Source organism: Sceloporus undulatus, chromosome 5 (genome assembly GCF_019175285.1).
Source record: "Sceloporus undulatus isolate JIND9_A2432 ecotype Alabama chromosome 5, SceUnd_v1.1, whole genome shotgun sequence".
In the NCBI taxonomy this organism is placed as follows: domain Eukaryota; kingdom Metazoa; phylum Chordata; class Lepidosauria; order Squamata; family Phrynosomatidae; genus Sceloporus; species Sceloporus undulatus.
This window is the reverse complement of record NC_056526.1, coordinates 88,632,162-88,659,880: the sequence shown is the minus strand read 5'-3', so window position 1 is coordinate 88,659,880 and position 27,719 is coordinate 88,632,162. Positions and strand designations below refer to the sequence as shown.

Here is a 27,719-nt window from a genome sequence, read left to right as displayed (position 1 = left end):
AGATACACTCACCAGTTTGCCTCCTCATTGATCTCAGCTAGCCATCTTTTGATCTGTTTCACAAAATCTGGATCTACTGTAAAGTTGAACCTCTCTGCCTTAAAAAAAAGTAGCACTAGGTAAGGCAGTGATTCACAACATAACTTGCTTAGAGCTTGAAAGTAATTCAATTTAACCATTTTTTCTTACCTTTTGAGTAATGTGGCCTGATGTAATTGCTTTTAATGAAGTAAATGTGGTTTTGTGTGTTGAATAACATTTATTTGTTCAAAACTTTATTGGGTGGGGGTATTGCAAAGAGTAGGAATTGTGTACCCCACCACATCCCAATCATTGAACTGTAGCTCCCAGCAGCCCTATCCATTTTAGCAAGAGATGTAGAATGTTGAGAGTTCCAATCCAGTAACATTTGGAGCACTGTATACTTTCCATCTCAATTTGAAAGTAATACATTCATGTTACTAGTAACACAAAACATTATTCTTTGATAGGGACAAATAAGTAAGGACAATTGTCCCCACCCCCACCCCACCCCTGTCCTAATTAACTGTAATGCATTAGCTTTTAAATAAAAATTCCAGGCTCAGATCTTATTAAAGCAGGGAATGATGTGGGGGAAATAACTGATTTGCATGCAATATTAGAAATGGATGTGTGACCTTTTCTGGGACAGGCTTTGCCTATGCTATAGAGTAGACTATAAAGCATGTCCCAAGTTTCATAAGGGTCCCCTTTCTCCCTCATTTCCTTTTACTAAATACTTGGTATTATATAATGTAAGGTATTAAATACTTGGTATTATTTAATACAGGAAACATGTGGTCCTCTTCATGTTACATTGCAATTTCTATGTGACTTTGCCAGCATTGCCAATAGTGAATGCTATGGAGAGATTCATCTTCCCCACTTGTGATGAAATGTGTTCATTATTTTACAACACTTTGCATACTTCTCAGAAATCTTTACCACCATCCTGTAATGTTCCCTGAAATCTTTCTCATGTGGCATACAGCAAAATGAACCTGAGAGAGCAATGGCTTGCTGAAGTGTCATAACATATTTGTACCCTGTTCTAGAACAATCTGATCCAGCGGGGCTCTTCTTATGTTCAGAGTTCTGCCCCTACAGCAGTCATCCAAATTCTTACAGGAAACTCACAAACAGGTGGTATGTTCTGTGGTACCCTCCAATTTGTATTCCCCAACAACGGGGGTTCAGAAATGTGCCATATCTAATCCTGGAAGTAAGATATAGGGCACATATTTACTGATAGGAAAATCCAATTTACCTTCGGGTTACCCTGAACCACAGCAACCACAGGCTTCTCTACACACAACAAAGTGAGTTTGGAAGGGTTGTCTGCACAGTTCTCCCTTTCTAACATACTTCAGTTCAATAATCACAGTATGTGTGTCCACATGGTTGTGGCCACTCTCGATTTTTTTCTCACCCCATGTATTTATTTTTGAACTCCTATCTCAGCCTCATGCTGGCATCACAATGGAATGCAGTCCACACACATGAAATTTCTGGATTTACCACTCAAAACAGATAAATCCCCACTGTTTTTCTTCTGGAATTAAGCCTGGGATGATGAAAAGGCCTGGCTTCGGTCCCAGTCTTTCAGTATGTCATTTGGACAGGTTGCTGTGAAAACTAGATGTGACTATTTTATTTGGCCCATGTAGATGCATGCATAGTAACCACAACAGTTGATTGCATTTTTTATATTGCCTTTCTTCCGGTGAGGGACTACTAGCTACCTGAAGCATGGGTTTTCCTAGCTGATAAATCCTATGTACGCTTACTGGGAAGTGAGTCCCAAACAGTTCAATGGGATTTATTCCCAAATTAGTAGATTGGATTGCATCATTAAAAACGGTTGTCCAGAACACGCTACAGAAATAATCTAGTTTGAGACTATTTTAATTGCCCTGGGTCAATGCTAGGCAATTCTGGGAACTGTAGTTTTGTGAGACATTTAGCCCTCTCTGTCAGAGAGCTCTGATGCCACAATAAGCTACAATTCTCAAATGGTATCAATCTAGATTATTTCTGCAGTGTGTTTTGGACCCATGTTGCCTCACTTCTTTGTAGCCTTATAACCCTGTTATACAACATCTATTTCTTTGACAATGTCAGAGGAGACTGGCATTCTCATAGGCTTACAATCTATTAAGCTGTCAGAGTTAATTGTGTCTGTAACCATGAAGGTTTAGTTAGCTAGGTTCTAGAAGTTCCCTGGCTCTAGGAAGTTGCCCAATCCGGTTTATCATTAAGTCTGAACAAGACCCAAGCAAAAAATAAGACACGTGGTAGACCTACCTGCCTTGATATAGCAATGTTATATCTCATCAGTGTGACAAAGTGCTCACAATTAGCTCTCCCAGGATCATACTTCATGACCTTGCCCACCATGTGCTCAGCTCTTTTTACCACACGATCGGGAGGCAATGGAGAATGGTCTTTATCATATTTGTTGTACACGGCAAAGGTCAATACTGGTGTTACATCCTTCACTGGTGCTTTTCGAACTTTGAACTTCAGTGGAATAACTTTAACAGCTGAAGATACAAAATAAGATGCTTAGTCTATGCAAAGATTGCATATCACATAATGCTCTGAGATAATGCATTTTGCCAAGTCTGATACAAGTTGAGCCTCCCTTATCCAAAATGCTCGAAAAACCAAAATCTTTTTTTCATGAGTGGTTAAAACAGTGATATCATTGTTTTCTGATGGTTCAGTATATTCAAACTTTGCTTCATGCTCTCATGGGTTCTCTGTGTTCTCCCTGTTTCTGTCTCGGCTGAATGGGACCCTTGAGAACACACTAAGATGGCACCACCTACTGAACTGAGCCCTCCCTTTCTTCCTACTAACTCAGTAGGAAGTTATTTTGGGGTTACTTTCTACCTGTGATGCTGCAGAGACTGTCCTTCCCCCTCCAACCCTGGTGAGTAGATTAAACTGAGCAAAGGGACATGAAAGAGGGGCATGGGAGAGGGATACTTCCAAGACAAGAGTTTTATTCTAAGTAAGGAAATTCTATAGCAAAAAAAATATCTCTTACATGAAGACCCATCTTGTCTTCCAGGCACAGATAGAAAGTATAAGTTACATAATAAATCATTTCAGCCAAACCAAGAAAAGAATAAAAAAAATATCCTAACATAACTGGCTAGTACCTTTTCCTAATCATACTGATCTTTGATGTTCATGGGATAGCTGGGAGTCCAGACAGCTTTGACCAGACTTCCCAATGGAGCCTCCAATCCCCGCTCCAGATATTTCTTTGTTTCAGCTCTGTCCTCATTGTGCCTCTCAAGGCTTGCTAAAATCTTCCCAGAACCATCTTAAAGGTTTGTGCTTCTTCCCAACTGTCTATCCCATTGGTCAACTGTTATCTTGTCACTTGTGACACTGAGCCTCAAAGAAATGTATCCGTGTCTCCTCCCACGTTTACCCCTTGCTTATCTGGGGAGAAGGCTCTGATAAATGGAAGGACTCCCATTTATAACACATGCAAATTTTATTTTAAAAAAGGTATAAAATTACCTTCAGGCAATATGTATATGAAACATAAATGAATTTCATGTTCAGATCTGAGTCCCATCTCCAAGATATCTCATCATGTATATGGAAACATTCCAAAATCCAAAACACTTCTGGTTGGAGGCATTTTAGATAAGGGATGCTCAACCTGTACTTAAAGTACACACTCTCACACACAAATAAGTTTTTTTGGTGGGCAATTTCCAAAGGGAAGAGTGTAGCACCTCAACTGCTTAAGTCCACCAGGGCCTACAATATACCTTTTCCTGTACACCACCAAATGTGCCACTGCAGCATCCCACAAAAGCAGCAATTTCTATGTAAAACAAGATATGTGGGGGGAATGTGCCTTGTTTTCATGAGTCAGTTCTAAGAGTGATATGCAGCTGGCGAAAAAGGCATGTACTCCTTGAGCTTAATGTTTAGCCTCTATGTCCAAACTGTTGTAACTGCATATCACCTGCAGCATTTGGTGAATGATTACAATACAGCAAAAAATGGAAATAGAGACTTTGCTTCAAGCTACTGCTCTATTTAAGATTTGCCAAAGCCAAATTTGTTTTAAATCAATACCAAAGTGGCAATAGGAGCTAGGGAATTTAATCTATTTGATCCCTTCCTTTAAGGTCTCACGCTGTTATGCTCATGTTTTGGTGTATGTTTTCTGTGCACTTTCTCGTTTCTCTTCCTCCTCATATTACCTGGCAATGCAAAATGAACCACATCTCCATCTCCCACATAGATGCCCCAATGTTGGAAAAGAGGCATCTGAAACTGGATCATATCCCCAGGCTTTGGAATATCTTTATTCTGAAAAACGTGAACGACATCCTCCGTTATTCCTTGTATCCCATCCTGTATCCAAAAGTGAAATAAAAAGTAATGGTTAACACAGAGAAAAGATAGCAAAACAATTGTATTTACCACACTTTGGAGGGCTGTGTTGATGAGCACTAAACATGATTTCTTGGAAATTTCTCCTGGTCTTCTTCGGTGAAGAGTTTAGGAGTCCACAAACAGGGCTGAATCTTTGGCCGCATGCCCACTATAATGTAAAGCCAATTGCTGATCGGGTTATATGACCATCATTCCCATTTGAAACCAGCTCCGATCCAACTGTGATCAGTTTCAATTGCAATGAAGTGAGGCAAACGCAAAAAAACTGCTCTTTCCTGACACTAGTTCTTTGGCAGTTCTTTTGAAAAGAATAGATCCCAACACGTGTTCAACAAGCGGGAATGACGGATCTGAATTTCATTTAGTGTTTACCATCCCTCCTCAGTTTTTGGTAGACCCACCTCCACCACCACCCCACTCTCAGCGCTGCCTTTGTGCTTGTGGTGCGACCTATGGGTGCATGACTTTTAAAAAAAATAAAGTTGATAAAAGATCCGATTCATTGATTTTGCAACTATTTGCAATTAGTGAGGCAAGTTGAAAAACCAATGAATCAAATGTCCTATCAATTTTTTAAAAAAATATAGTTCCCAAACCAGGCTGCCTGGGCTGCTGCTTATGTCACTGATGATGCACAATGACTGGCATGTATTTTGAAGTGGCGCAAATTAATGGAGATGACAATCGCACCAAAAAAGAAGCGATTACAAGGGGATAATGAAAACATCCGCTTTCATAGTGGGAACGATGGACCTTTTGAAATCGATTCACCGACACGGAGCAAAGGAGAATCGCAAACTGGTTTAAATGTAAGTGGGAATGAGCTCTTTAATTAGCATCCAGGTGAAATTAATTTGTGTCTTTCTGCTAATTCCTGTCATACATTAATCCTGGAAAATATTGCCTCTTTCTTGATTTCATAAGATTATCTCCAGTATACATTAAAAATTTTCTTCTTAATGGTTGCATTCAAATTTTGAAATACAAGCTTTGATTATGACAGTCCTCATATTATCTTGTGGGTTTTTTGGGCAATGTGGCCATGTTCTAGAAGAGTTTTTGTTCCTGATGTTTCGCCAGCATCTGTGGCTGGCATCTTCAGAGAATGCATTCTCTGAAGATGCCAGCCACAGTTGCTGGCAAAATGTCAGGAATGAACTTTTCTAGAACTGGCCACATAGCCTGATAACCCCACAAAAAACTATGGATGCTGGCCATGAAAGCCTTCGACTTCACAGTCCTCATATTGTCCCCAAGAGAAAGTCCAAGAAGCCAAGCAGCCATGTTTATCCACATCAACAACCAGTTCTTTGTAGATGTACTAGGAAGATTAAACTATAGGCCATAACTGGTCAGTACCCCAAACGGCTTGCAGTACAACAGATGCTCACAAAAACCCATAGTTGCTTGGAAAAATCATTTCCAACCTACTAATACTGTAAAAATTGCAACTAAGCAATTTTTAGTGGAAGATAATGTAACTGTTCCCACTAATCTAAAAATTCTGGTGTTGCAGCAGACCAAGGAACCCTGCTCCTCAATCTATATTAAGAAAGCTAACATATTGTGTCTAAGGGCCCGTATAGACAGGCCAAAATAAAGCTGCTTCGGGTCACTTTGGAGGTATGCTGTTTCAATGATGCATGCGTCCTAAGAGGCCAGAAGCCATGCTAAAGCCACACTCCAGCCCTAAGGACTGGAGCGCAGCTTTGGTGCAGCTTCTGGCCTCTTAGGACACATGCATCATTTAAACAGCATACCTCCAAAGTGACTTGAAGCAGCTTTATTTTGGCCTGTCTATACGGACCCTTTGACATCTAAGTCACTGTTGTTCTGACTCTGGAGCCAAGATGTAAAAAGCTCCTTCAGATGTGCATCCACTGGAATTTTGGAATAGAACATCCACTGGAATTTTGGAGCTGATCTGTTCAGCACATCCTGGATCACAAACCTTGTGACGTCCTTTCAGTTTCAAAAGTGGTTTATCAGGTGGCATGTGAGGATGTTTGAGAAACACAAGCTGAAGATTAGGGGCGGTATATTTGCTCCACCAGTGTTTTAGCCCCTACATCTTATCAGCCAACCTAGGATAGCATGATCTAGTTGGGCAGTTCCCAAAAAGGTCTTCTTAACATTCTCTTTCTATCTAGCTCCTATTCTGATACAGTTTAACACTCTGATCTTTTCAAGAAGACCTATATTGCAGGTAGCCCTGGTATGTACCCAGATGAAATTAAACAATTATCACTAATCTTACTCACCACACACTTCTGAAAGGAGTCCATCTTGGGATTTTTCCTTTGCTTTCTTCCAAGGGTCTAAGATTTTGCTGCTCAGTGGACTTTTATTTATTTTCCTTTACATCCTATGAAATTAAAGGAGAAAATCTGGAAGTATTTAACAACATAATTTAAAGTAGAGATGAGAAATTCTGCTGTTTTTGCTATCTCAAGTCCTTTTTGTCCTGTATATGAAATAGGTGAATTTTGGTAAATAGCTCAAAAATTAAATTTCGGCACATTTCTGCTGGTCATATTCAACAAGTAAAACTAATATGTGACACTTGCCTGTCACAATGTTTTTGAAGTTGAGAAACTTTCCCCCACTTGCAAAAAAGAAGTTATATACCTAATTCATTATTAGCATGTCTGAACATGTTGGAATTCAAATTTAGATGCTTAGGAGGTAAGCATGCAAGTCCCTATATCTATAGATTACCCCAATTTTTTTTAAATCTCAAGTTCTTTTCATCTTCTCTATGAAAAAAAATCAATACATTTTGGTAAATAATAATAAACAAACAAACCTCTTGCCCATCTCCAGCACAAACTGTAGACTGAGCTAATGTAATATCCTGTTTCCAACAGTGGATAGCCTGATATTTGTGGGCAACTTACAATGAGTTAAGAAAAACAACAACAGCCCATTTTAACTGTTTGTCTCCCAGCTGCCAGCAATCACAGATACACTGCCTCTGAGCATGAATGTTCCACTAAACTTACATGGCTAATAGCTATTGACAGTTAGGTCTTCTTATGTGGTGAAAGTCATTTACCACATTGACTACCATCACATTTTGTGGTGGAAAGTTCCAAAATTTTATGATGGATTACGTGGAAAATTACTTCCTTTTATGGGCCACAAATCTCGATGGACTAGTAATTTAAAAGCAAGATTACATTTGCAAAAATGGATGTGAACATTGTTAGGATGAAATGTAACCCATCAAGCCCTATATATCACCATCTGATTGATTTGTCTGTAGTGTTAGCGCCCTGCCTAGCCCCCTTTCCTGAATTTTGGCCTGGATCTTGACCTTTACCTGCCTTTATTTACATACCTGCTTCTGGTCTTCCTGAATTTCTGTTGTCTTATATCTCAACTTGTCCCTGATTCTGACTGTTCACCTCAGTGGTTCCTGTTTTTCTGCTATGGAACCTGCTCTACGGTTGTTCAGAAAACCACGCCTCTTGTCTCTGGCCAGCTTGGACTGGATGCCAGCAGTGCCCCAGGTCCTGCAGTCTTCTGGAGCTTGACACTGTTACCTTTAGGCAAAAAAGGTCATCAATACTCTAATGCTTAGATATATCAATTGCCTGAGTTGCCTTCTGAAGTGTTCTGTGTCTGACTTGAAATATTATTGCTGCTAATTATATTTGTTTTGTTGAGTTTTACATAGTTTTATAGGTTATTATTATTATTATTATTATTATTATTATTATTATTATTATTATGGTTGTTAGTTCCCTTGAGTGTCCTGTTTGGAACAACCAGGTGGGAAATAGATGAATTAATGAACAAATGAAGTTAGTATGCAATCTAAATTCAGTTTCTAATACCTTACAATTATAAGCCTAAATATAATTGTTAGGCCCAACTTCAGTAGTGTTGGGCTCAGAGTTTATGTTTTTAGTAAAAGCGTAGTTCAGATTTTATTTAATAGTAAATATGCATAGGCCTTGTTGTGGGAAAGTTCTCTGTATTGGGATGGTACAGGAGGGAGGAGGGCTGGCATTCCAGCACTAAAAGATAAGATGTTCCAGTTCATCCCAGCACCTGGAGATGGACAAACAACTTGGTAGTTGGCATGGGAGCCTTTTCCCCCTTTCCTTGGGCCAACCCTTTGTAGGATAGATGACGTGATGCTCAGGCAGCTTTATAAGAAAGAGAATATAAGATAGTAGAGATCAAACGATTTTTGCCTCACAGTCAAGCATGTAGCCCTGCATGGACACTATGTGCGAGTGCTCTGCCATGGTGTGCTGCTGGGCAGAGATGCTGTGTGTCTGGTTTCTTTTCTTTTGATAAGTTAACTTGTGTGATGCTACTGTGTGTGCTTGTTTTCCTTTCCCTTTATGTTACTTGCATTCAGTTGTTTATGTATGCTTTCCTTTACTTTTGTTCTTTATACTGTATTTACTTGTTGGGAACTGGAGGATAGAATTGTGAATCTATGCTTTTTATTCTTCTTTACCTCACTTTCTTAAATAAAAAACAAACCTTTCTTGAATCCAGAACTGAGTGCTCATTCCAGAAGCTTCATATCTAAACCTATACTTGGCAGCTGATAGCCCATGAGTGTTACATTCGATAGCTAAGGGTTGGCCTGTGAGTATACATTTGACTGCCAAGGCTGTGAGTGTTGCACTTGGCAGCTAGTGGTTGAGCTGTGAGTGTGTGCATCAGGATCACACGTGGGCTGTGAGTGATACAAGTAGACTCAGTGAATCAAATGGAACTTGATAAGTCTAGATTTCCAAATGTTCTATTGACTGCATGTGTGGGACGAGCAACAGAATTTAGACCCTGTATCAGTGAGAATACTTATGCAGGGCACAATGTCCACAGTCCTTTTAGCACATAGGCCAGACAAAGCAGGGTGTGATTAGGATGTCTACATTGCAATGTTCTTAATTATTTTATCTTTCATTCCAATAATAAAGCCTCCTCTGATGGAATCCATATCCAGGCTTGCTCTGCAGTTCCAACCCTAGGGCGCTTGCCATTCACCTTGCCGTTTTATCCTCAGGATCCCTCCCTACAGCTTGTACACAGTGATTTGTATACTGAATAAATAGTTGTGTGGATCAGTGGATTCAATGTGGCAAAGCATGACCAGTTCTCTCCTTTCAATTCTTTAATGAAAACAGTCAAACACAATGGTAGAAAATAAAAGATTTATTGAATGATATATAAGTTAAACATGAACACCATGACCTCTGTCTACCTCATATATGTGTACAGTATGTGCCTTCAAGTGGCTTGTTAACTTATGGTAACCTGATGTATTCCATAATGTTTTCTTAGGCAAGGAATACTCAGAGGTAGCTTTTATGGAGTTCATAATCACACAGAGTTCCAGAGACAGGATTTCAAATAATAAATAAAACTTTATTGAGGGGAAATAAACACCACACACACAAGCCTTCACTCACACACAAGGGACTGAGGAAATCGAAGGTGGGAGTAGTGAATAGACATGAGGCTTTGCTAAGGGATGATACTTTAGCAGTCCTGAGTGCAGTTGAAAAGAATCTGGAATGAGGAGGCTCAGTAGTTGCAGTTGAAGAAAGGGGTAGCAGGAACACCAAGGGGCTTAGCTTGGTCAGACCGACAGCATGCCTACCTGCTTGCAAAATAGTCCAAAGATGGGCTGTTTCCACCCAATATTTATACCCTGGAAATAGTTTGGGGGCCAGAAAGCCAAATTAGAATGGATTAAGGACTGATGGTGCAGTTGTTAAATGCCTGTACTGCAGCCACTCACTCAAAATCATAAGGTGGCGAGTTCAAAAGGGCTCAAGCTCAACTCAGGCTTGCATCCTTCTGAGGTTGTTAAAATGAGTATCTAGCTTGTTGGGGGCAATTAGCTTATAGTTGTAAACTGCTTAGACACTGCTAGGTCAGTATGAAGCTGTATATAAATGAAGCTGTTTGTTTCAAGGGCTGTGCAGACTGCCCCTACAAGGTGGCCTGCAGCTGCCTTCAACTGCACTGGATTGAGGTCATGGCAACTGCACACCATGGCCCCAATCTGGCCTTTCCAGGGTGTGATAGCCATGGTGCCGCAGCTTTAAGGTGCTCTTTTAGTGCTGCGTCATGGGGATGCAGCGCCAGAGGAGCACTATGATGCCGCATGCCATGTGGAACGGCTCGTGGCAACAAGCCATCCTGGGGATAGAGTCAGGGCATGATTCATGTGGATGCCACACCCTGACTCTGCCCCCAGGCCAGCCTTTTTGGCCTGTGTACACAGCCCTAAGTTATGTAAGATGGGTTTTAGATGGTTTGCGATCAGCTTTCTGAGTGTGGGAAAAAAGGGTTGAAACTTGATTGAATGCAATGGGTGATGGGTGCACATACCTCAGACAAAAGGGATTATCCCACTGGCTCTCAAGATGTTTTATTTTACTTCAGTAAAATACCTTCCTGGCCATATTCTTCTCACCCTTCTCCAAGCACAAAAGAATTAGGCTGGAATTTCCAATGATTTCATCAAATGGGTGCCCTCCTTCCCCTGCTAGCTCTTCCAGCCTACAAGTCTCCAACTCAGAGGGTCAGCTTCCACAGGAGTCAAATACAGGTCACCCAGCCAGATAGTGTCCAATTTAATATAAATTGGATATAAAATATGAGGAGTGTGTGGAGGCCAAAGCTTGGGGTAACATGGTGGTAATATTTGCCTGTCTTGAAGAAGAGACTGTGGAAAGTGGAGTGTGGCTCAGATGGTGTATGAAGGCAACACAGTGAGTGGAAGAAGCTCTTTGTGCACACTGTGTGCAATTGTGTGCATAGACTGAGGGCCAACTGTGAGGAAGCTAGGTTTGGGACTGATATTTATACCTGAAATCCTAGCATCGGGGGGTGTTCCATTTTGCAATGTAATAAAGGCCTGATGGCCTCCCCAGGGAATTGACAATAGAATTCTACAATGACTGATGGCTTTAACTTGGGAGTAACAAAAACATTGATTGGATTTAGGGCAACTCCAAGATAGATGGATATAGGAAGGTTTACTGGGAACATGACAGGGGGTAGATAGGAAGCACTAGCTTACTCACTTTTGCATTGGCTTTACTCGGCTTTTATTCAACAGGATATGTGGAAAACCTGGAGGGAAGGACAGAGTCAACAGCGAACCCATTTAGCTTTCATATCAGTATTACCTGGGCCCTTCACATGTCTTTGGGTCTACATGTCCTTCCATGTGAAGGTCTCCTGGTTTTCAAAAGGTCATAGTGACCTCTTAAAAACATGCCTAGCTCCAGATATAAAATTATGAAAATAAGAAAATCCCAAATATATCATGGGATATACTGGGTATACTAACAACCCAAAAGGATCAATATATTCTTTCTGAATAGTTTGGATAAAAGATAAAAGCATTCCTATAGAGGTTAGGAGAATAAATAATAAAACTTTCCACCATGAGAACATACATTTCCCAATGTATTTATGTTTATTGGCATGAACACAGGATATAACATAGCAGTAACGAAAGCAAATTGTTTCTAGCTTAATATACTGTAGCACCAAGAACAAGGATGCTTCATGCCTTGTGCATCTACAAAAACAACAACAGACGGCCAGTGAGTGTCACAAACAGAAGTGGTTCTGTTGTTTACTGTTCAGTAAAGGACTCAAGGCACTAAGGCAAATCGAGAGGCTCAAACATGAATTTCCAAACATTATATACATTGCATCTGGTCACTTCTAAAATTAGGTTGGCAGATTTTGATTACCCATATATACTCGACTATAAGTCGACCTCATGTATAAGTCAAAGGAAAGTTTTGGGGCCAAAATTATAGATTTTGTTATGACCTGTGGATAAGTGAAAGGTAAAACTTATACATGAGTATATACAGTAATTGGTTGAAATTCTAATGGTGAGTAAGCTCCTAAATTAAACCTTTTTGCCTAGTGATGACCTTTTTGGCCCATGTTTTGCAATATATAGACGCACAAACAAAAAGTCACAACCTTTTGAAACTTTGCCAGTCAGATACGCAGCTTATAGGTATCACAAAGGAGCCATTTCCTTTGTCTGTGGCTGTTATCTTTTGCACTTAGATACTTCTGAGAAGCTTGTTTGCCTTGCAGGTTCCAGGAAGCTTGATATCTCTGCAGTCATTAAGTGGCTTGACCTATTTTGATTAAACTTTGTAATTTGCTCCTGAACTATTTTGACTAAATGGCTACACTTAATATTTCACTTATGCATTCGCCTCAGTGCTTACTGTAAACTAACATAAAAGACAGGTGTGCTTCATTTCCTTGGATATAAAAGAATCTATAGCAACAGTAATGTACCATCCATCTCTTGGCAGAAGGCACAGTGGGGAATTCAGCTCTTTCCAGTTCTGAACTGCAAACCTTATCATCAGAGGTGTCAGATGAAGACTCAGACCAGCATATGTTGGCTGTAGTCTTCTTCACTGTTAAACTGGATATACTAGATTCAAGAAGAAGAATGAGAAGCAGGATCAGCACTCTGGTGGGGAGGAGGTTCAAAAATACCAAGAATACTATTACCTTGAAAAACAAGGTTTACCATATCTCTTCCTTCTTGAACATGTCCTCTTTTTCAGAGCTGAAATTTCTGTCTGTAGAGGTAGTTAAAGTGAGAGTCATCATAGCGGCTGGTGGTTTGAAGTACTGTCAATACATGTATTGAAGTACTGTACTGTCAATACATGTGTCCTGTTTTTTGTTTTTCAAAATATGGTAACCCTATTGGAAAAGTTACATTTTTGGATTACTGTGAAACGTTACTGTAGATAATCTCATGGCTCCAGTCCTTTCAACTTCAGAGAAGGCTATAGTGGAGCAGCCAGGTGGCTAGTTGCCTGACATCACATCAGGTACAGTTTCTCATGGAAAGAGGCCACAGAGACATAAAAGTCATTGCAGCAGTAGCAGATAGAGGAGACAGCCAGAAATATATGGAACCAAAAGAGTGAAGAAAAGGAACTGGACAAGTCTGAGAGTTGGATCCTGGAGTGACTTACCATCAGATACTACAGGCTTCAGAGTCATATTGCCAAGCCCAGGGACCCAACTGAGAAAATTATTATTCTGTCCCAGTGTCAATACCCAACCATCCTTGACAGTGTCATCACTTGGAGGGCCAGGTTCATTATAGTATGGATCTTTTCCCTGAAGAGAGGCTTCTTCTACATGCCCCAAAGCAAAGAGGCTAGAAAGGTCTGTCTGTGACCCTTCTATGGATTGTATGAGACTGCTGAACCTCAATAGAAGGTTTAAGACAGCCATGTAACAGCCTGATTCTATTATGCCAGCAGACAATAGCAGGCACATTCTTCCCTGAGTAAGGGTAGGAAGCCTTACAGCTACAAAAAGTGGCCATGTGGCTGTGGGCTTCTGGAAGCTGTAGTCCAAAAGTAACTTTCCCAACCTCTGTCACTAGCTAACAAAATATGTGGACACTGTTTAGAGTCATTGTGATGATCCTGGGCAAGCAGCTGTTATATTCATGACTTTCAGAATGCTGAACTTTTGTCCTTTGAATGTTTTGGACATTAAACTTCCATGATTAGTCCCGGAAGACCACAAGTTCCCCTTCTCTAACACTTTACATGATATTTGCATAATAAAAATAATTAATTTTTTTCTGTTGTTATTGTCTACCACAAAACATTATTGTTTTGTGACTCAGCAGCCTTCTACCCCAGACAGGAAAGAATGATTTTGTTGCCCTTTGCACCATTCAAACTAGGTTTGACCAGACTGACAATTTCAGGGTGAGGGGAGAGTACAAGTTTTCAATAATTATAACAACAACAATAGGACATTGGGCATGGCCAGATCTTGTTTACGTAGTTTATGACATTTTGGAGACAGTAGCTGGTATGGTAATTTTTCAGTAGCAAAGAGAGTATATGCTGCGGCTTCATTCAAAAACTTGTTGCAGGCCAATTTGTGGCATTTTTGTTCTTTTTGAAGATCTGGTGAAAGAAAGAAAAAAGAATACTTCAGAATAAGTTTGTTTTGGCAGTGCCAAAATCTATAAGGAGAGACGTTTAGGAGCTAAATAACAAGACTGTAAAATTGATGTAAAACACAATGTTGTTTTACTATTCTATATTCAAAGCTAGCCTAAAATTCCCATCCACACTTCAGTCTGGTTTTCCATTGGATGCAAAACTGGGAAGACATTTTGGTGACTTTCAAGAAATTACATTCTTGATGGCTAAAGAAAAATATCTTACTAAATTTTAGGGGGAGTACTACTGAAATAAAAGCTATGTAACAGTGAGCAGTATAAATTTGACTGCCAAACAGATCTAGGCGGGTTACAATAAATACACAAATAAAATACATAACATCCATGAATAGAAATTTCAAAATCCCCTCACCCACCTACCTCAACTAAAATAATAATAATACTCTAAAATATAGATTAAAATTGATTAAGATAAAAATAATTGAAATGAGACATCTTGGGAAAACTGAAAGGGCAATCCATATCAGTGCAACGGGAGGTCAGTCAGGGAAGGTCTGCCAGAAAAGATCCATCTTGACAGCCTTTTTAAATGCATTAAGATCAGTAATGTGTTGGATCTCTTCTGACAGATCATTCCATAATTTAGGAGCGACAGATTAAAAGGTCCTCTCGATAACCAGAGCCAACCTGGTCTTATTTGGCTGCAATGAATTCTTCCTAAAGGACCTGAGTGTGCGGGGTGTATTGTATGGAGGAAGGTGCTCCCACAAGTAAGCTGGTTCCAAGTCATGAAGGGCTTTAAAGGTTATCACCAACACCAACAGAAGTCAAGAGAATAACAGGAAAAGGGATACAAGGCCTTTTGTATGCTCAGAGAGCAAACATTTTGCACAGTGGACTTCACTCTCCCACTGCAGAGAGAGTGGCATAACACCATTTCAGTATTCAGCATGCATGAGATACAACCAGAGATGTTCCATGTCACTCCATCTCTTGTATTCTCCCTGTCTTCATATACTGTAATGATATTTGGTATCCTGTAACTGGATGTTTAGTGATGCCAGTTGTTTGTAATTCCCCCCCAAAGGAGTATAAGATTCTGTAGTGAACTTATAGAGCTTGAGAAAGTTACATGTTTATACTATGACTTTGAGAATTATGCTCCCATCCCAGGCAACATGAAAATTCTGGATCTGGTTATCCAAAAAAGGATCCCTCTTTTCTCCAAACTCCTTTTGCTTGTTATATTTATCCCAACCTACCTTATTGGTTTGTCTTTCTAGGTAAAATTGGAATGGCTACAGGTATTTGTTTTTACTTACTGATATGAATCATAAGGGTTCTGATTTTCCTTGATGTAATTGTTATCCAGCTAGTGAGCTGTATTCTACAGAATCTATCTGTCTAATAGATCCTCAGTGTACCTGCACTGTATTTCCTGCATTTTTTTATCTGATTCTCAGTGGTTCCAAAGCTAGAACAAACAGTGCAGATAAAAGACAGCCAGATAAATGACTATAGGACTGCAAGACTTACAGTTCAATCCACTACAAGCCTATTCAGATATTTATTTCATGCAGTTTGTTGTTGCTGCTGTTGCTGCAGCAGCAGTATACAGTATCTTCAAATAGTTTCCGACACATGGTAACCCTCAGGTAAACCTATCATGGGATTTTATTGACAGTGTTTGCTGTCCCATGAGGCAGAGAGAGTGTGACTTGCCCAAAGCCACCCAGTGGGTTTCAGTAGCTGAGCAAGGATTTGAACCCTGTCCTGCCTAGTCGTTCTCCAGTGTTCGAACCACTACACCAACCTGGCTGATATGTATGTACAGTACCATGTTTTAAAATGGGGCTTAGACGAGTATGACAATGATTGGAGCCTTAAAAATTGATGATGTTACCCTATTTTGAACAAGCATTAGGTTTTAACTAAGTGCCCATTGGGCTATTTCAGAAAGGACTAAAGACGTGTGAATTCTCACAACATAATTCCTTGGGTCCTGCTAGGTGTTGTGACCTCCTTGTCCATTCTTTCCATTCTTTCAGGGGTGGTTTTAGTGATTTCTTGGATTTTCCCTAGGGATCTTTCACAGGCTCAGGGTGTATTGCTCTAATATGGCTTAGAATTAAAAAGAAAATCACTTGAGGAAGGGAATACAATGCTGCAGCTGGCGCCTAGGATTGCTAGAAAATAATCCAGGACAGCATAAATGTTGTATAGATATTTTAAAATAAACCTAATAGCTACAGCAATAAACATCACAAACTCTTAATACATTTGCTCCCATCTGAAAGAGCCTATTGTCTACAAACTGGCCTAAATTTTTAGGAATTGTATATTTGTAGTGTGGGGAAATAGGATGCAAAAGGGAGAGGCCAGATCAATGTCAGTACAAGAAAACCAGATTCTTTGATTCATCACACATTTGTAGTCAGGCACACTTTTCGCCTCTGAGTACATACTCACCTGCTTCAAAGTTCATCATGTCGGTTATAACGGGTGACTGTCCTTGGTGGACATCCGGTAAGTCTGGGTCTTGGTACTGTCCGTAATAGGCCTCTCTCTCTTAGTCTCTGTCTTATTTGCCTCGCAAACTCCGGGTTTACAGTGAAACGAAACCATCCTGCCTAATATGAATATAAAATGGTTCACATCAATACAATAGTGGAATAGTAGTAGCAGTAGTATTAGTAACAGAGAATAAAACAGTACAGCTGTTTGGTCAGTTCAAAGGGCCACTTGGCTTACCATTCCGTCTTTCACAATTTCCAGATGAACTACATGTAAGGGGCCTAAAAGAACTGGCAGAAGTAATCTCAGAGCCACTAGCGATAATGAAGATTTTCACATGACATCATTATATCGTTCCTTTATTGTCCCAAAGTGTAGTGGAATCGTCTTAACAGATAGACGATTCCAAAAGATTTTCACATGAGGCTGTTAGTGTTCGTTCTCTCTCTCTCTCTCTCTTAATAAAGTTGTGTGGTCTATGTGTGTGTCCATAGCCATGTCCCTCTTTGTCGGTCCAAAGTGGGTTTAGACTAGCAGTGCCCCCTGTCCCTGTTGCTGGCTCACTCTCATTCTCTCCCTACCTGCTAGCCCTGCTCACAGAGGGAGAGATTATTAGGATTTGCAGTGAAGCAGGTCCATGTGCTGTGTAAACAAACCATTGAAGAAGTTGCTTGCTCTCTTCCTTTTCCTTCCCTCTCCTCCCACCTGCCTTCTTCCTTATTTCTCACTCCATGAGAGCTTTAAAAAGATAAACAACTCCAGGCAGGCTATGAGAAGCAGAACAAAGTTTGGGGGGCAGGAGGTCAGCTTGACTTTAGGCATGGGGGAGTACGCGTGTGTTTGTCAGCTGCATGCATGCAGATGCAATGTTTTTTCAAATTGTAAAATTGAATCTACACACACACATACACACACACAGAAGAGAGAGAGTCAGCTGCAAACTCCATACAAGCAGCAGCCAGACACACACTCAAGATGCAGGGAGAATGCAAAGAGAAGCTGCTACAGCCTCAGAGAGATTGGTAGACCCTGTGTAGCCACACGCCTTTCCACGTTGCTTGAGTTGGCCCCTTGTTTGGGTTACTCTTGCTATTGGTGCCACTGCCACCCCACCTCCCATTCCACAGTTGCTGTTGTCACTTCCCTCTTTTATGTTTGTCGTTCCCTGTGAATGCCCCTCCCATTGGGCAGCTCTTTCTGGCTCTCACCAACCACTTCTCTCTCCTTAGGCCCTTATCGCATGGAGGCGCCTACCATCTCTAAAATGTCAATAAAACATTCCTGAAGAGTTCCTGAAGTGTGAAGGTGTGAGAGCCTAAATCGTCATTGAGTTGTACCGCTTCTCTCCTGTCCTCAAAGCCTTCGCAGAGCAGCCATATCTTGAATATTGAATAATGGGAACTTCCTCAATGATGATTTAGAAGTGTGACTGTCTATCACACTTTCATACCTCAGGAATTTTTTACAGACAATAAGCCTCCATGTGATAAGGGCCTTAGTTTATCACATGGGGGAAATGTGGAGTTTAAACAGTGATTAACCCATGAAAATCACGCAATTGACATTAAAACGTGATTAAAATGAGATTAATAAACAGTAAGAAGTCATTCATGGGAAAATCCCATGTATGATTTGCTGCCATTTCTTGCCTGGTTATTCACAGGTTAATGGCAATTTAACCACGTTTCATCAATGTTGTGTGAAAACCACTGGTGCAATTGTGTGATTATCATGGGTTATTCATGAGATAACAGCATTTTGAACACGACATCATGTGAAGACCAATAGCACAATTGTGGGATTATCATGGGGTAATCACCATTTATACTTCCAATTGTCCCCCATGTGATAAACTCCTTAGAGTATTTGAGTTTGCTTGTAGGCCCATGCACTGTGAATTTGTATCACCTTTCCTGCACATTGGAGGAGCTTAAACAAGTTGGTCTCTAAAAAAATATAAGTCACAAGTCGAGTGAAGTCACTCCATCATTTATTGCCAAATCAAGTCACTGAAGCAACTTGAGTCCAACTTGAATTCAAGTCAGTTGACTCGAGTCTACATCACTTCATTTTATCATCCTGTCTGCTCAACTGGGATACAGAAAATAACATCTGCAGAGCAGGCTTAGACATGGAAGAAAGAGTGAAGATAGGAGAAAGGAACATCAGCAATCTAAGATATGCAGATGGCACCATACAACTAACATATACAGTAGCATCACAGATTTGGAACAATCACTAACGAAAGTCAAATAAGAAAACAAAGGCAGGCCTGATGTTAAAAATAAAGAAAACAAAAATAATGATCATGGAGGTTTTACATAAATTCAAACTAGATAATGAGGAAATTGACATAAAGCTTTCCCGTATCTTGGATCAAACATTGATTAGAATGGAGACTGCAATCAGGAAATCAGAGGAAGATTAGGAATGGGAAGGGTGGCTATAAAGAACTATACAAAATCCTAAACTGTGACGATATGGAGCTGAACACTAAAGTTAGAATCATCCAAGCTGTTTTATTCCCCATTACCATGTACAGATGTGAGAGCTGGACAGTAAAGAAAGTAGGTAGGACATTTTTTAAATTAATTAGAGATATGGTGCTTGAGAAGAATGCTGAGGATTCCATGGATGACCAAAGTGATAAAACTATTGAGTCCTAGAACAAATCAAGCCTGATCTCTCCCTGGAAGCCAAGATGACTCTGTTCCGAAACACACTGCAGATATAATGCTGTTTGAGACTGCTTTAACTGCCCTGGCTCAAGGCTAGGGAATTCTGGAAACTGTAGTTTTGTGAGACATTTAACATTCTCTGTCATAGAGTTCTGGTGCCACAATCAACTACAGTCCCCAGGATTTCCTAGCAGTGAGCCAGGTCAGTTAAAGCAGTCTTAATCTGGATTATTTCTGCAGTGTGTTTTGGATTTAAATTGAGGCTATTGTACTTCATCTACACCATGAGAAGACACAACTCATAAGAAAAGACAATGATGCTGAAGAAGGTAGAGGGCCGTAGAAAGAGAGAAAGACTGCATGCCAGATGGATAGACTCAGACAGGGAGACCACAGGCCTGAGCCTTCAGGACCTGAGCAGAGAGAGTGAGGATAGGGAGGACAGCAGTCTCATTCACAGAGTCACCATGAGTCATGGGAAATTTCAGACAGGAAAAAGAAGCTGGAGTAAAAGGAATGCTCCCGGCGTAACTGTGTGACGAAGCTGAATATTTTAAAATGAAATGCTCATCCAGGATTGCTCCCATGAACAATCCAACATGCAACAACTCATTCATGGGCAACTGGCATGAATGGGTTGCCAACAGCACAAATGAAGTGCGATTATGAAGGTGTGAAAGTTAATTGTGTTTCATTCATGCTATTGGGGGATGAAAGTCAGCTAACAATGGGTGTTAGAGGCTGGGGAAAAACAGAATGTTGACCCTGAGGTCTGAAAAACTATATATTAGGGTGCTGGCTGCCTTCCTGATGACTGGATGTGGGAGTAGTGGTTTTGGTTGGAGTGTTTACATTTTGTGACTCCATTTATGTGTAATTAAAACCCAATAAGCCTGTGGTGCTCTCTTTGCATTGGAAACCAAACCCAGTAAGCACTCCATTCCTGCAGCTTTGAGAACGGGGATTTGTGATGGACTAGGACAGTGATGGCGAACGTATGGCAAGTGTGCCAGAGGTGGCACTCAGAGCCTCTCTGTGGGCACATGTGCTGTCACCCCAGCACAGAGTTTGCCAGAGTTTGTTAGTAGAAAGCCAGAGGGACATGGCACTTGGCAATAAATAAATGGGTTTTGGGTTGCAGTTTGGGCACTCAGCCTCTAAAAGGTTCACCATCACTGGACTAGGACATGTGATGGATATCTCTCTGTGTCAGGAGAAAAGGCAAAGAGGAATTTCCACAGATTGGAAAAGTTGTTTTCTTAGGACTTTATCACATGGGGAATTTGGGGGCTTAAACAGTGATTATCTCGTGAAAATCGCATGATCACAATTAGGATTTTCACACACATCGCAATTAAAACATCATTATCCAGGGAATATCCAGGGAATAACCAGCAACAAATCATTTATGGGGAAATCCCACGAATTATTTGTTGCTGGTTATTCCCTGGATAATGATGCTTTAATCGCAATGTGTGTGAAAATCTTAATTATGATCACACAATTTTCATGGGATAATCACTGTTTAACCCATGTCCCCCGATTTTCCCATGATTTTCCCCCGTGTGATAGACTACAAAACCAGAATCCCTAGCTAGCACAGCCAGTCTAGCCTGGGGATTCTAGGGGCTGTAACCTGAAAAGAAACATTTCCTGGCTCTAGAAAGAATTATCAGGGGAAGCCTGTAGTTTCGTCCCCAAAGTTGTTACTGTTGGAAAGAAGATGTAGAGCCGAAGCAGACGGCCCAGAAGGAGCAGCCTCTGGCTATCCTGGCCCCAGCTGGGCCAAACTGCAGTGACTGCACAGCCTGCTCCATGGGCTGCAGGGTTGGTCCCAAACAGGTTGTTGGATTAAATCCGCTCCTAAAAGGGCTGTCTTTTGCCAGCTCGGTTCAGCCCCGGTACGGCCTCAGTGTGGCTTCCAGACATTATGGGAGGCATGCATCATCTAAACCCCATGCCCCCAAAGTGGCCTTAAGCTGTTTTATTTGGCCTGTGTGTTTTGGACCTTAGGCATTTTTTAAAAATGCTAACATTTTCCTGTCAGTGCTGTACCAGAGGAAGTTTAAAATCAGAATAAAAGAATGATTGAAAAGGCTAAATTCAGACAGTAAAAAACCCATAAAACTAATAAACCAAGTAAAAACACCATTGCATAGTACCAAAGAGCACATGCACATGTGTGCACGCATGCACACACACAGAGAGAGAGAGAGAGAGAGAGAGAGAGAGAAGAATGATAGATCTTTTGCCTTAAACTTGTATAATTTTAGAGCAATTCAACTAACATTTATTCAAATCTGAAGTAGAAGATATTATTCTCCTCGGTCAAGTGAGACTACTGCCACAGTTTTTAGTGACAAAGCAGCACTCACCTGCCCATCTTGAGGCGTTCCATATCTCATCATTGTGGCAAAATGCTCACAGTTGGATCTCATAAGATCATAGGGCAGCTGTAACCCCACCAGACTTTGAGCCCTTCTTACTATGTCATCAGGTGATAGTGGAGGCTGTTCAGCATCAAACTGGTTGCACACAGCATAGGGTAAGGTACCTGCTACATCCTCCAGACGGTCAAATTGTACTGTGGCAGTCTGGGGCTCACCAGCAAATACACGCCTCCAGGTTTCTCCCCAGTCTAAAAGAGGACAAAGGGTTTGAAAATGGAAGGCCATGGAAAGATTCTCATATGCATGAACAACACACAGGCCTATTGTTTTGCAAGACATCCTTAGTGAAGCGTTTTGTTTTTAACTGCTAAAGAACATGCCACCTAGCAACAGCAAACAAGATGTAGAGAAGATTTCATCTCACAGCTTTAGAGTAGGGCTGTAAATCCTCCACAGTTTCATCCTTGCATTTGATTAGAGACCACTGTAGGTTTCTCACCACTGTTAAAGAAAATTAATGTGTTTCTGAAGCATTCTCCTTGTATTCCAGGGCCATTTTTGTGGCCCCAAGGCCCCACATTGCTCAAAAAAACTGCTCTATAGGGGATGGGGAAAGTTTACCCTTCCATCACATTTCCACCCCCAAGTTTTCAATAATAATAAAAATAATAATAATTAAAATAATGGTAAATTTAGCTGTTGTTACAAATTGTTTAGCAGTTTATTTATGGATATGGTTATAAATGTCTATATTAGAAATTCTTATAAAAATTGTAAATGTTATTATCTGTACTTGGATTTACAGTTGAATGACACACCTTTTTATACTAATGATAGAACACTACAAAATAAATAATAATCAGATACAATGGAATGACATTTCTAGAAATGGTTGTATGTCATTCAAAAGGAGTAACATCTCATTTCACAGCAGTATGTCTTGGCATTTGCCTGATGCCACGAAACTGATGAATTGGATAATGTTCCATCTGAAATTATCAGCTAAGATCCTGTATTTGCAAATATATATGCCACTGGGTTTATATTAACATTCTGTTTCAAAAGTGCAGAAATCTTGCAAAATGGCAAAAGCAATAACATGACATGAGAACAAGCAGCAATTACCTGAGCTGCTAAATGGCCCAAGTAGACTCTCTTTCATAATAATGCGGATGTCCAAGAACTTTATTCAAGAACCTTATTAGATGGGAAAAGAAAGCTGAAACCGAGAAGGAGAGCAGTGGATTTTTCTGTGCCTCCCTGCATGCCATTGTTGCATATCCATTCTCCTCCTAAAGGAGATAGTGGTAAATGTTTGTTGAATGGATTTTTTCCAGCACAACAAGATATGCTTTTAAAATCATCTTCCTTGGGAAGAGAATAGAAATGCTATAATGCCATGTGGAGAGGCATGGAGAAAGCTGCTACTCTCCTGCTCCTGTTTGGCTTGCTTTCCCCATGCAATAAAGCTGCAAGCCTGGCAGCCAGCCTCTCAGTAGGAATGGACACAGTAGGCCTCTTGCTGATATGTTTCTGTCATTGTCCATTAGGGCAGATACTTGGTGGATAGCCAAATACCCCTTTGCCCCTTGTTGGTATCAATAGCAAACCAAGTTGATTCCCAGGTAAATAGGTATAAATTCATTGAAGTCAGGTTCATGTGTAAAAGTGATGGTGAAACAATAATAAATTAAAGGACATTTCATTATTTGACTGTTATGACAATCATAGTTTTGACATTCTCACATCTATTTTATACCTGGCAATGTGAAATGAATCACCCGGCCATTTCCCACGTAGATCCCCCAGTGCTGGTATCCAACTCTCTGGAACTGGATCATGTCCCCTAGATTTGGCGTTTGGTTTGAAGTGATAACGTTCACCACAGGTGCAAACTGAATTTTAAAACAAAAGTATGGCTTAGTCCTAAGTAAATATCGATTAGATAGATCTAATATAGATCTCCATAGAGATCAGGGACAGAACCCATGCCTACCTGCTGTAAATTTGCTTGGTACTTCAACTAGAAAGTTGCTTACATTTGCTCAGAACCTGACACCATACTATTACAATTTCTAAGCAGGTGTAATTCAATCAGATTTTCTGGAATCAGTTTAAATTGTTTCAGTCTGGTAATATGAATAAGAAGACACTTGAATCATTCCATCATACCATGTGATTCTGGCCCATCTTGCCTCTTAAGGGTAAGTGGAGCAGGACTTTTTAAATTAAAAAATATACTATTTATTACTGTGTATTAGTTTTAACACGCACAAACTAGTTTTGGACAAAGTAAACGTCATTCCAAAAAAATAAAAATAAAAAATAGAGTACCAGAAAATATAGAGTATCAGGAGAATAGAAAAGAAAAAGAAACTTATCTATACATAACATACATACTTAACAGCACTATAACTAAACTACTCTCCACTAAACTAAGCTAACATTGCAACAGAATGCTAAAACACTGATCTGTTACAATAAGCACAACCTAAGAGTAAAAACTAACATGAACACAAATGAATTCTGACCCTTCCATAAACTGTAATGAAAAGGGACAAAAGAGTTAATTAAACATAGTTTTTTGTAGGTTTTTCGAGCTATGTGGCCATGTTCTAGAACATGGCCACATAACCCAAAAAACCCACAAAAAACTATGGATGCTGGCCATGAAAGCCTTCGACTTCACATTAGTTAAAAATGTTTTTTTACCATTACAGATTTCACTAAATTCCACTTGCGAGAATTGCTGATAACCACAACCACAAATTATTACATCATTAGAATTCTTATTGCTCAGAAAAACTCTCAAATGGTTTCCAATCTTTCATCAAATCTTTGGGTCATCTTTTAAAATCCTTGTCAATCTGGCAACCTGGCAAGGTCCGCAACTTACTCTTCCATTTCCGGTGCTTCAGTCTGTTTCCAGGTTTGAGCGTACAGTGTTATCATATATCCATAAACATACCTAAGGAGTATGCCATATTTGGCATCCAATTCTTTATCAAAGATACCCAGCAAAAACTTTTCTTGTAGCATTGCACAATTCTCCTTTTAAATTTTTTTGAATTAACATTTGAATCTTTCACTGGTATCTTTTTGCCTTCTTATAAGTCCATCATATATGAAAAAAGACACTTCCTTATCTTGGCAACATCAATAGAGATTTGAAACTTTAATGGACATTTTTGACAAACTGGTGTTAAGTAGTATCTATACATTATCTTATATAAATTTTCTTTCAAATAACTGGCTAAAGTGAAGTTTCTCTCTTCGGCCCACATTTCACCCCAAACATCCATTTGTATAGTACGCCCAAATATTAGTCCCGCCTTATCATATGTTCTTTTACAGGTTCATCTTCTGTCTCTAACATCAAAATACATTTGTACTCTTTTTTAATTATGTGATTGCCAGCTATACATCATTCTAAATAAAAATAAGTCTCCCCCATCAGGGATGTAGCCAAGGGGGGGCAACTTTCTTGGGGTCCGGACCCCCCCCCCTTCCATTAGAAAAATGAATGGTGCGTGCTGCTGCACCCAAGCCCCATTATAATGGTGGCACTTAGTCTGGACACACACACCCTTACTAAAATCCTGGCTACGTCCCTACCCCCATCCTTCTTATTCTTCTTATCTTGGAGTAAAACAGATGGGCAGAAAGAAGCAGCTTTTGGCTGCTTTGGAGGCATGCCAGTTAGGTGATGCTCACCTCTGAAGCTGCTAGCAGCGACACCAAAGCCATGCTCCAGTCCTTTGGACTGGAGTAAAAAAGATCTTGGATAATCCCACTCCTGTTGGCCCCTGTGTGCATAGCCCCACCTTGGGAGCAGGCCATGCAGTCCGTGGGGTTCAGACCCACTTCTGGCTGGAGAGGATGTGAGCCGCACTTTCCCACTTGTCTGCTCCGGCCCCAAGTTTAAATATCTCTAAGTTGTGAATAAGCAAACCAGTTGAGATCTATACCCCATCTGACTAGATTAATTTAGACTAAATGCATCTGAGGAAGTAGACTGAAGTCTATGAAAGCTCATGCTGCCAACTTCTTTCTTTCAGTTAGTCTCAAAAGTACTAGAAGATCTCTACATACTGATTCTACAGACTAACACAGCTATATCTCTGAATTCTCTGACTAGACCAGTGTTTCAGTTTGGTCGGTTGCTTATTTGTTTCTCTATTTAATGTTCTATGTTTCTCTCAAACAGGATCCAAGCTTAAGTTCTCCTGAAGATTTTCAGATGTGAAACATCCCATTATTAGAAAAGACTGCCACTTGGAACATCACCAGAGGACTCTGTATCCTCTTTTCACAATGTTTTTTGCACATGCAAGCTTAAAGCATGCTTGACCTTTATTTAGTTGGGATATCACTATTAAACAAATAGTGCTTAAACGCTGCTTAAACAAACTCTCAAAACAAACTTAAAAATAAAAACAATGACAGAGAGGAAATGCCAAAAGGCATGAACAGCAGATGAAATAGCAGCTAAAATTTGAACAAACATAATGCACAAGTACATCATATACTATATCTCTATACATCATGTTTCCTTTCATTATGTATTATTTCTTGCACTTATATCCTGCCTTTCTCCCAAAATGGGATCCAATGCCGCTTACAACTTTTAAAAAAAGAATCCAGTTGAAACATCAGTTTACAAAAATTAAAAAGTAATTAGAAACCAGCATCGCTAAAAACATGATTAAAACAATTAAAACACTAAAAAACAGTTAAAACATTTTTTAAATTAAACTAACTACTGTACATACTGATAAACATACTTAAAACATAGTCCACAAGAAATAGAAAAAGAAAAGAGTTAGTTCTGTCTTTTGCAAAATATAATTCAGTCTTTGGTCCAAGGTTGTATTTTAGGGCTGAAGGGCGGGGTATAAATACCATAAAATAAATAAATAAATTTAATGTAACAAAACTGGCACCTAATACAGTATCTATGATAAGAGGTGAAAATATAAGGGCAGAAAGGAAAGGATTTCATATAAGGATAGTACCATTTTTTGTACGTCCATGTATGGCTTTGTTCCTTTCATCTTCTCCCAAGTCCTAATGTAAGTTGAATGTTCTTGCCTCAGCACTGAAGGTGCTTATATAAGGACAGACTTGCTTATATCTGCATGTAAAAAAAAAAACAGCTGTGTGTGTGCAGTTGTGTGTTAAGTATCCATTGGTTGGACCTTGGGGCAAGGATCGCCTGCTTTCTTGGAAATGATTGAATTATAGGAAAGGAAACGTATTGATGCTTTCATTTTCATTCTGAAAGCAAAACAAGACCTGTTGTTTGACAGACTCCAGCAGAAATTCAGGGTTGATCTAAGAATGCCTTCATACAGCAGTTTCATAGTATGAATAAGGAAGACTGGCACCAATGGCTATGGAAAACAAACTAAAGTTTTATTATAGGAACTTCATTAGAGATATGACGGGTGCTAAGCTAAAGTCAAACAGAAAGCGCAGTGAGATGATGTACATCCAATGGCTATGTTCTTAGGATGTCATCGGGTGTGGTCCGCACCCCCCACACTCCCATAGTGACACCACTGAGCCCAGGAGATTACAAAGATTATATCTGATGCTGAAAAGGTTACAGAATAAGAAGCATGCAGGCATCTATGCAGAGGAAATTTTATAGGGGAGCACTGCCAGTGTAAAGAGTGCTCTTGCCACTTAGTACCCAGTTCACCTCAGTCATTGAGG

At 40.0% G+C, this 27,719-nt stretch overlaps 2 protein-coding genes across 2 annotated transcripts; both read right to left on the bottom strand.

The window, feature by feature from the left end:
- Positions 1-8: 8 nt before the first annotated feature.
- On the bottom strand, positions 9-6,797 carry LOC121931654 (phospholipase A and acyltransferase 3-like; the record flags this gene model as incomplete). Its single annotated transcript, XM_042469629.1, is given in 4 exon segments — positions 9-98; positions 2,326-2,564; positions 4,257-4,410; positions 6,714-6,797. Coding segments are annotated over 4 exon segments (567 nt in total), but the record flags the coding sequence as incomplete, so codon positions are not given.
- A 6,355-nt stretch (positions 6,798-13,152) lies between these two features.
- LOC121932064 (phospholipase A and acyltransferase 2-like) lies at positions 13,153-27,676 on the bottom strand. Its single transcript, XM_042470369.1, has 5 exons — positions 27,017-27,676; positions 23,761-23,896; positions 21,987-22,249; positions 16,889-17,049; positions 13,153-14,420 (listed from the first exon to the last, which is right to left on the bottom strand). Exons 1-4 carry the CDS (start codon positions 27,053-27,055, stop codon positions 16,894-16,896), a joined length of 594 nt encoding a protein of 197 aa, XP_042326303.1. The 5' UTR covers positions 27,056-27,676; the 3' UTR covers positions 13,153-14,420; positions 16,889-16,893.
- Between the last annotated feature and the right edge of the window lie 43 nt (positions 27,677-27,719).

Coding starts and splice junctions, on each gene's coding strand:
- LOC121932064 (XM_042470369.1), bottom strand. CDS start 27,055: ATGAAAGGAACAAAGCCATACATGGACGTACAAAAAATG. Junction 23,897..27,016: donor ACATGGACGTACAAAAAATG/GTACTATCCTTA, acceptor TTTAAAATTCAG/TTTGCACCTGTGGTGAACGT. Junction 22,250..23,760: donor GATTCATTTCACATTGCCAG/GTATAAAATAGA, acceptor GTCCTCTTTTAG/ACTGGGGAGAAACCTGGAGG.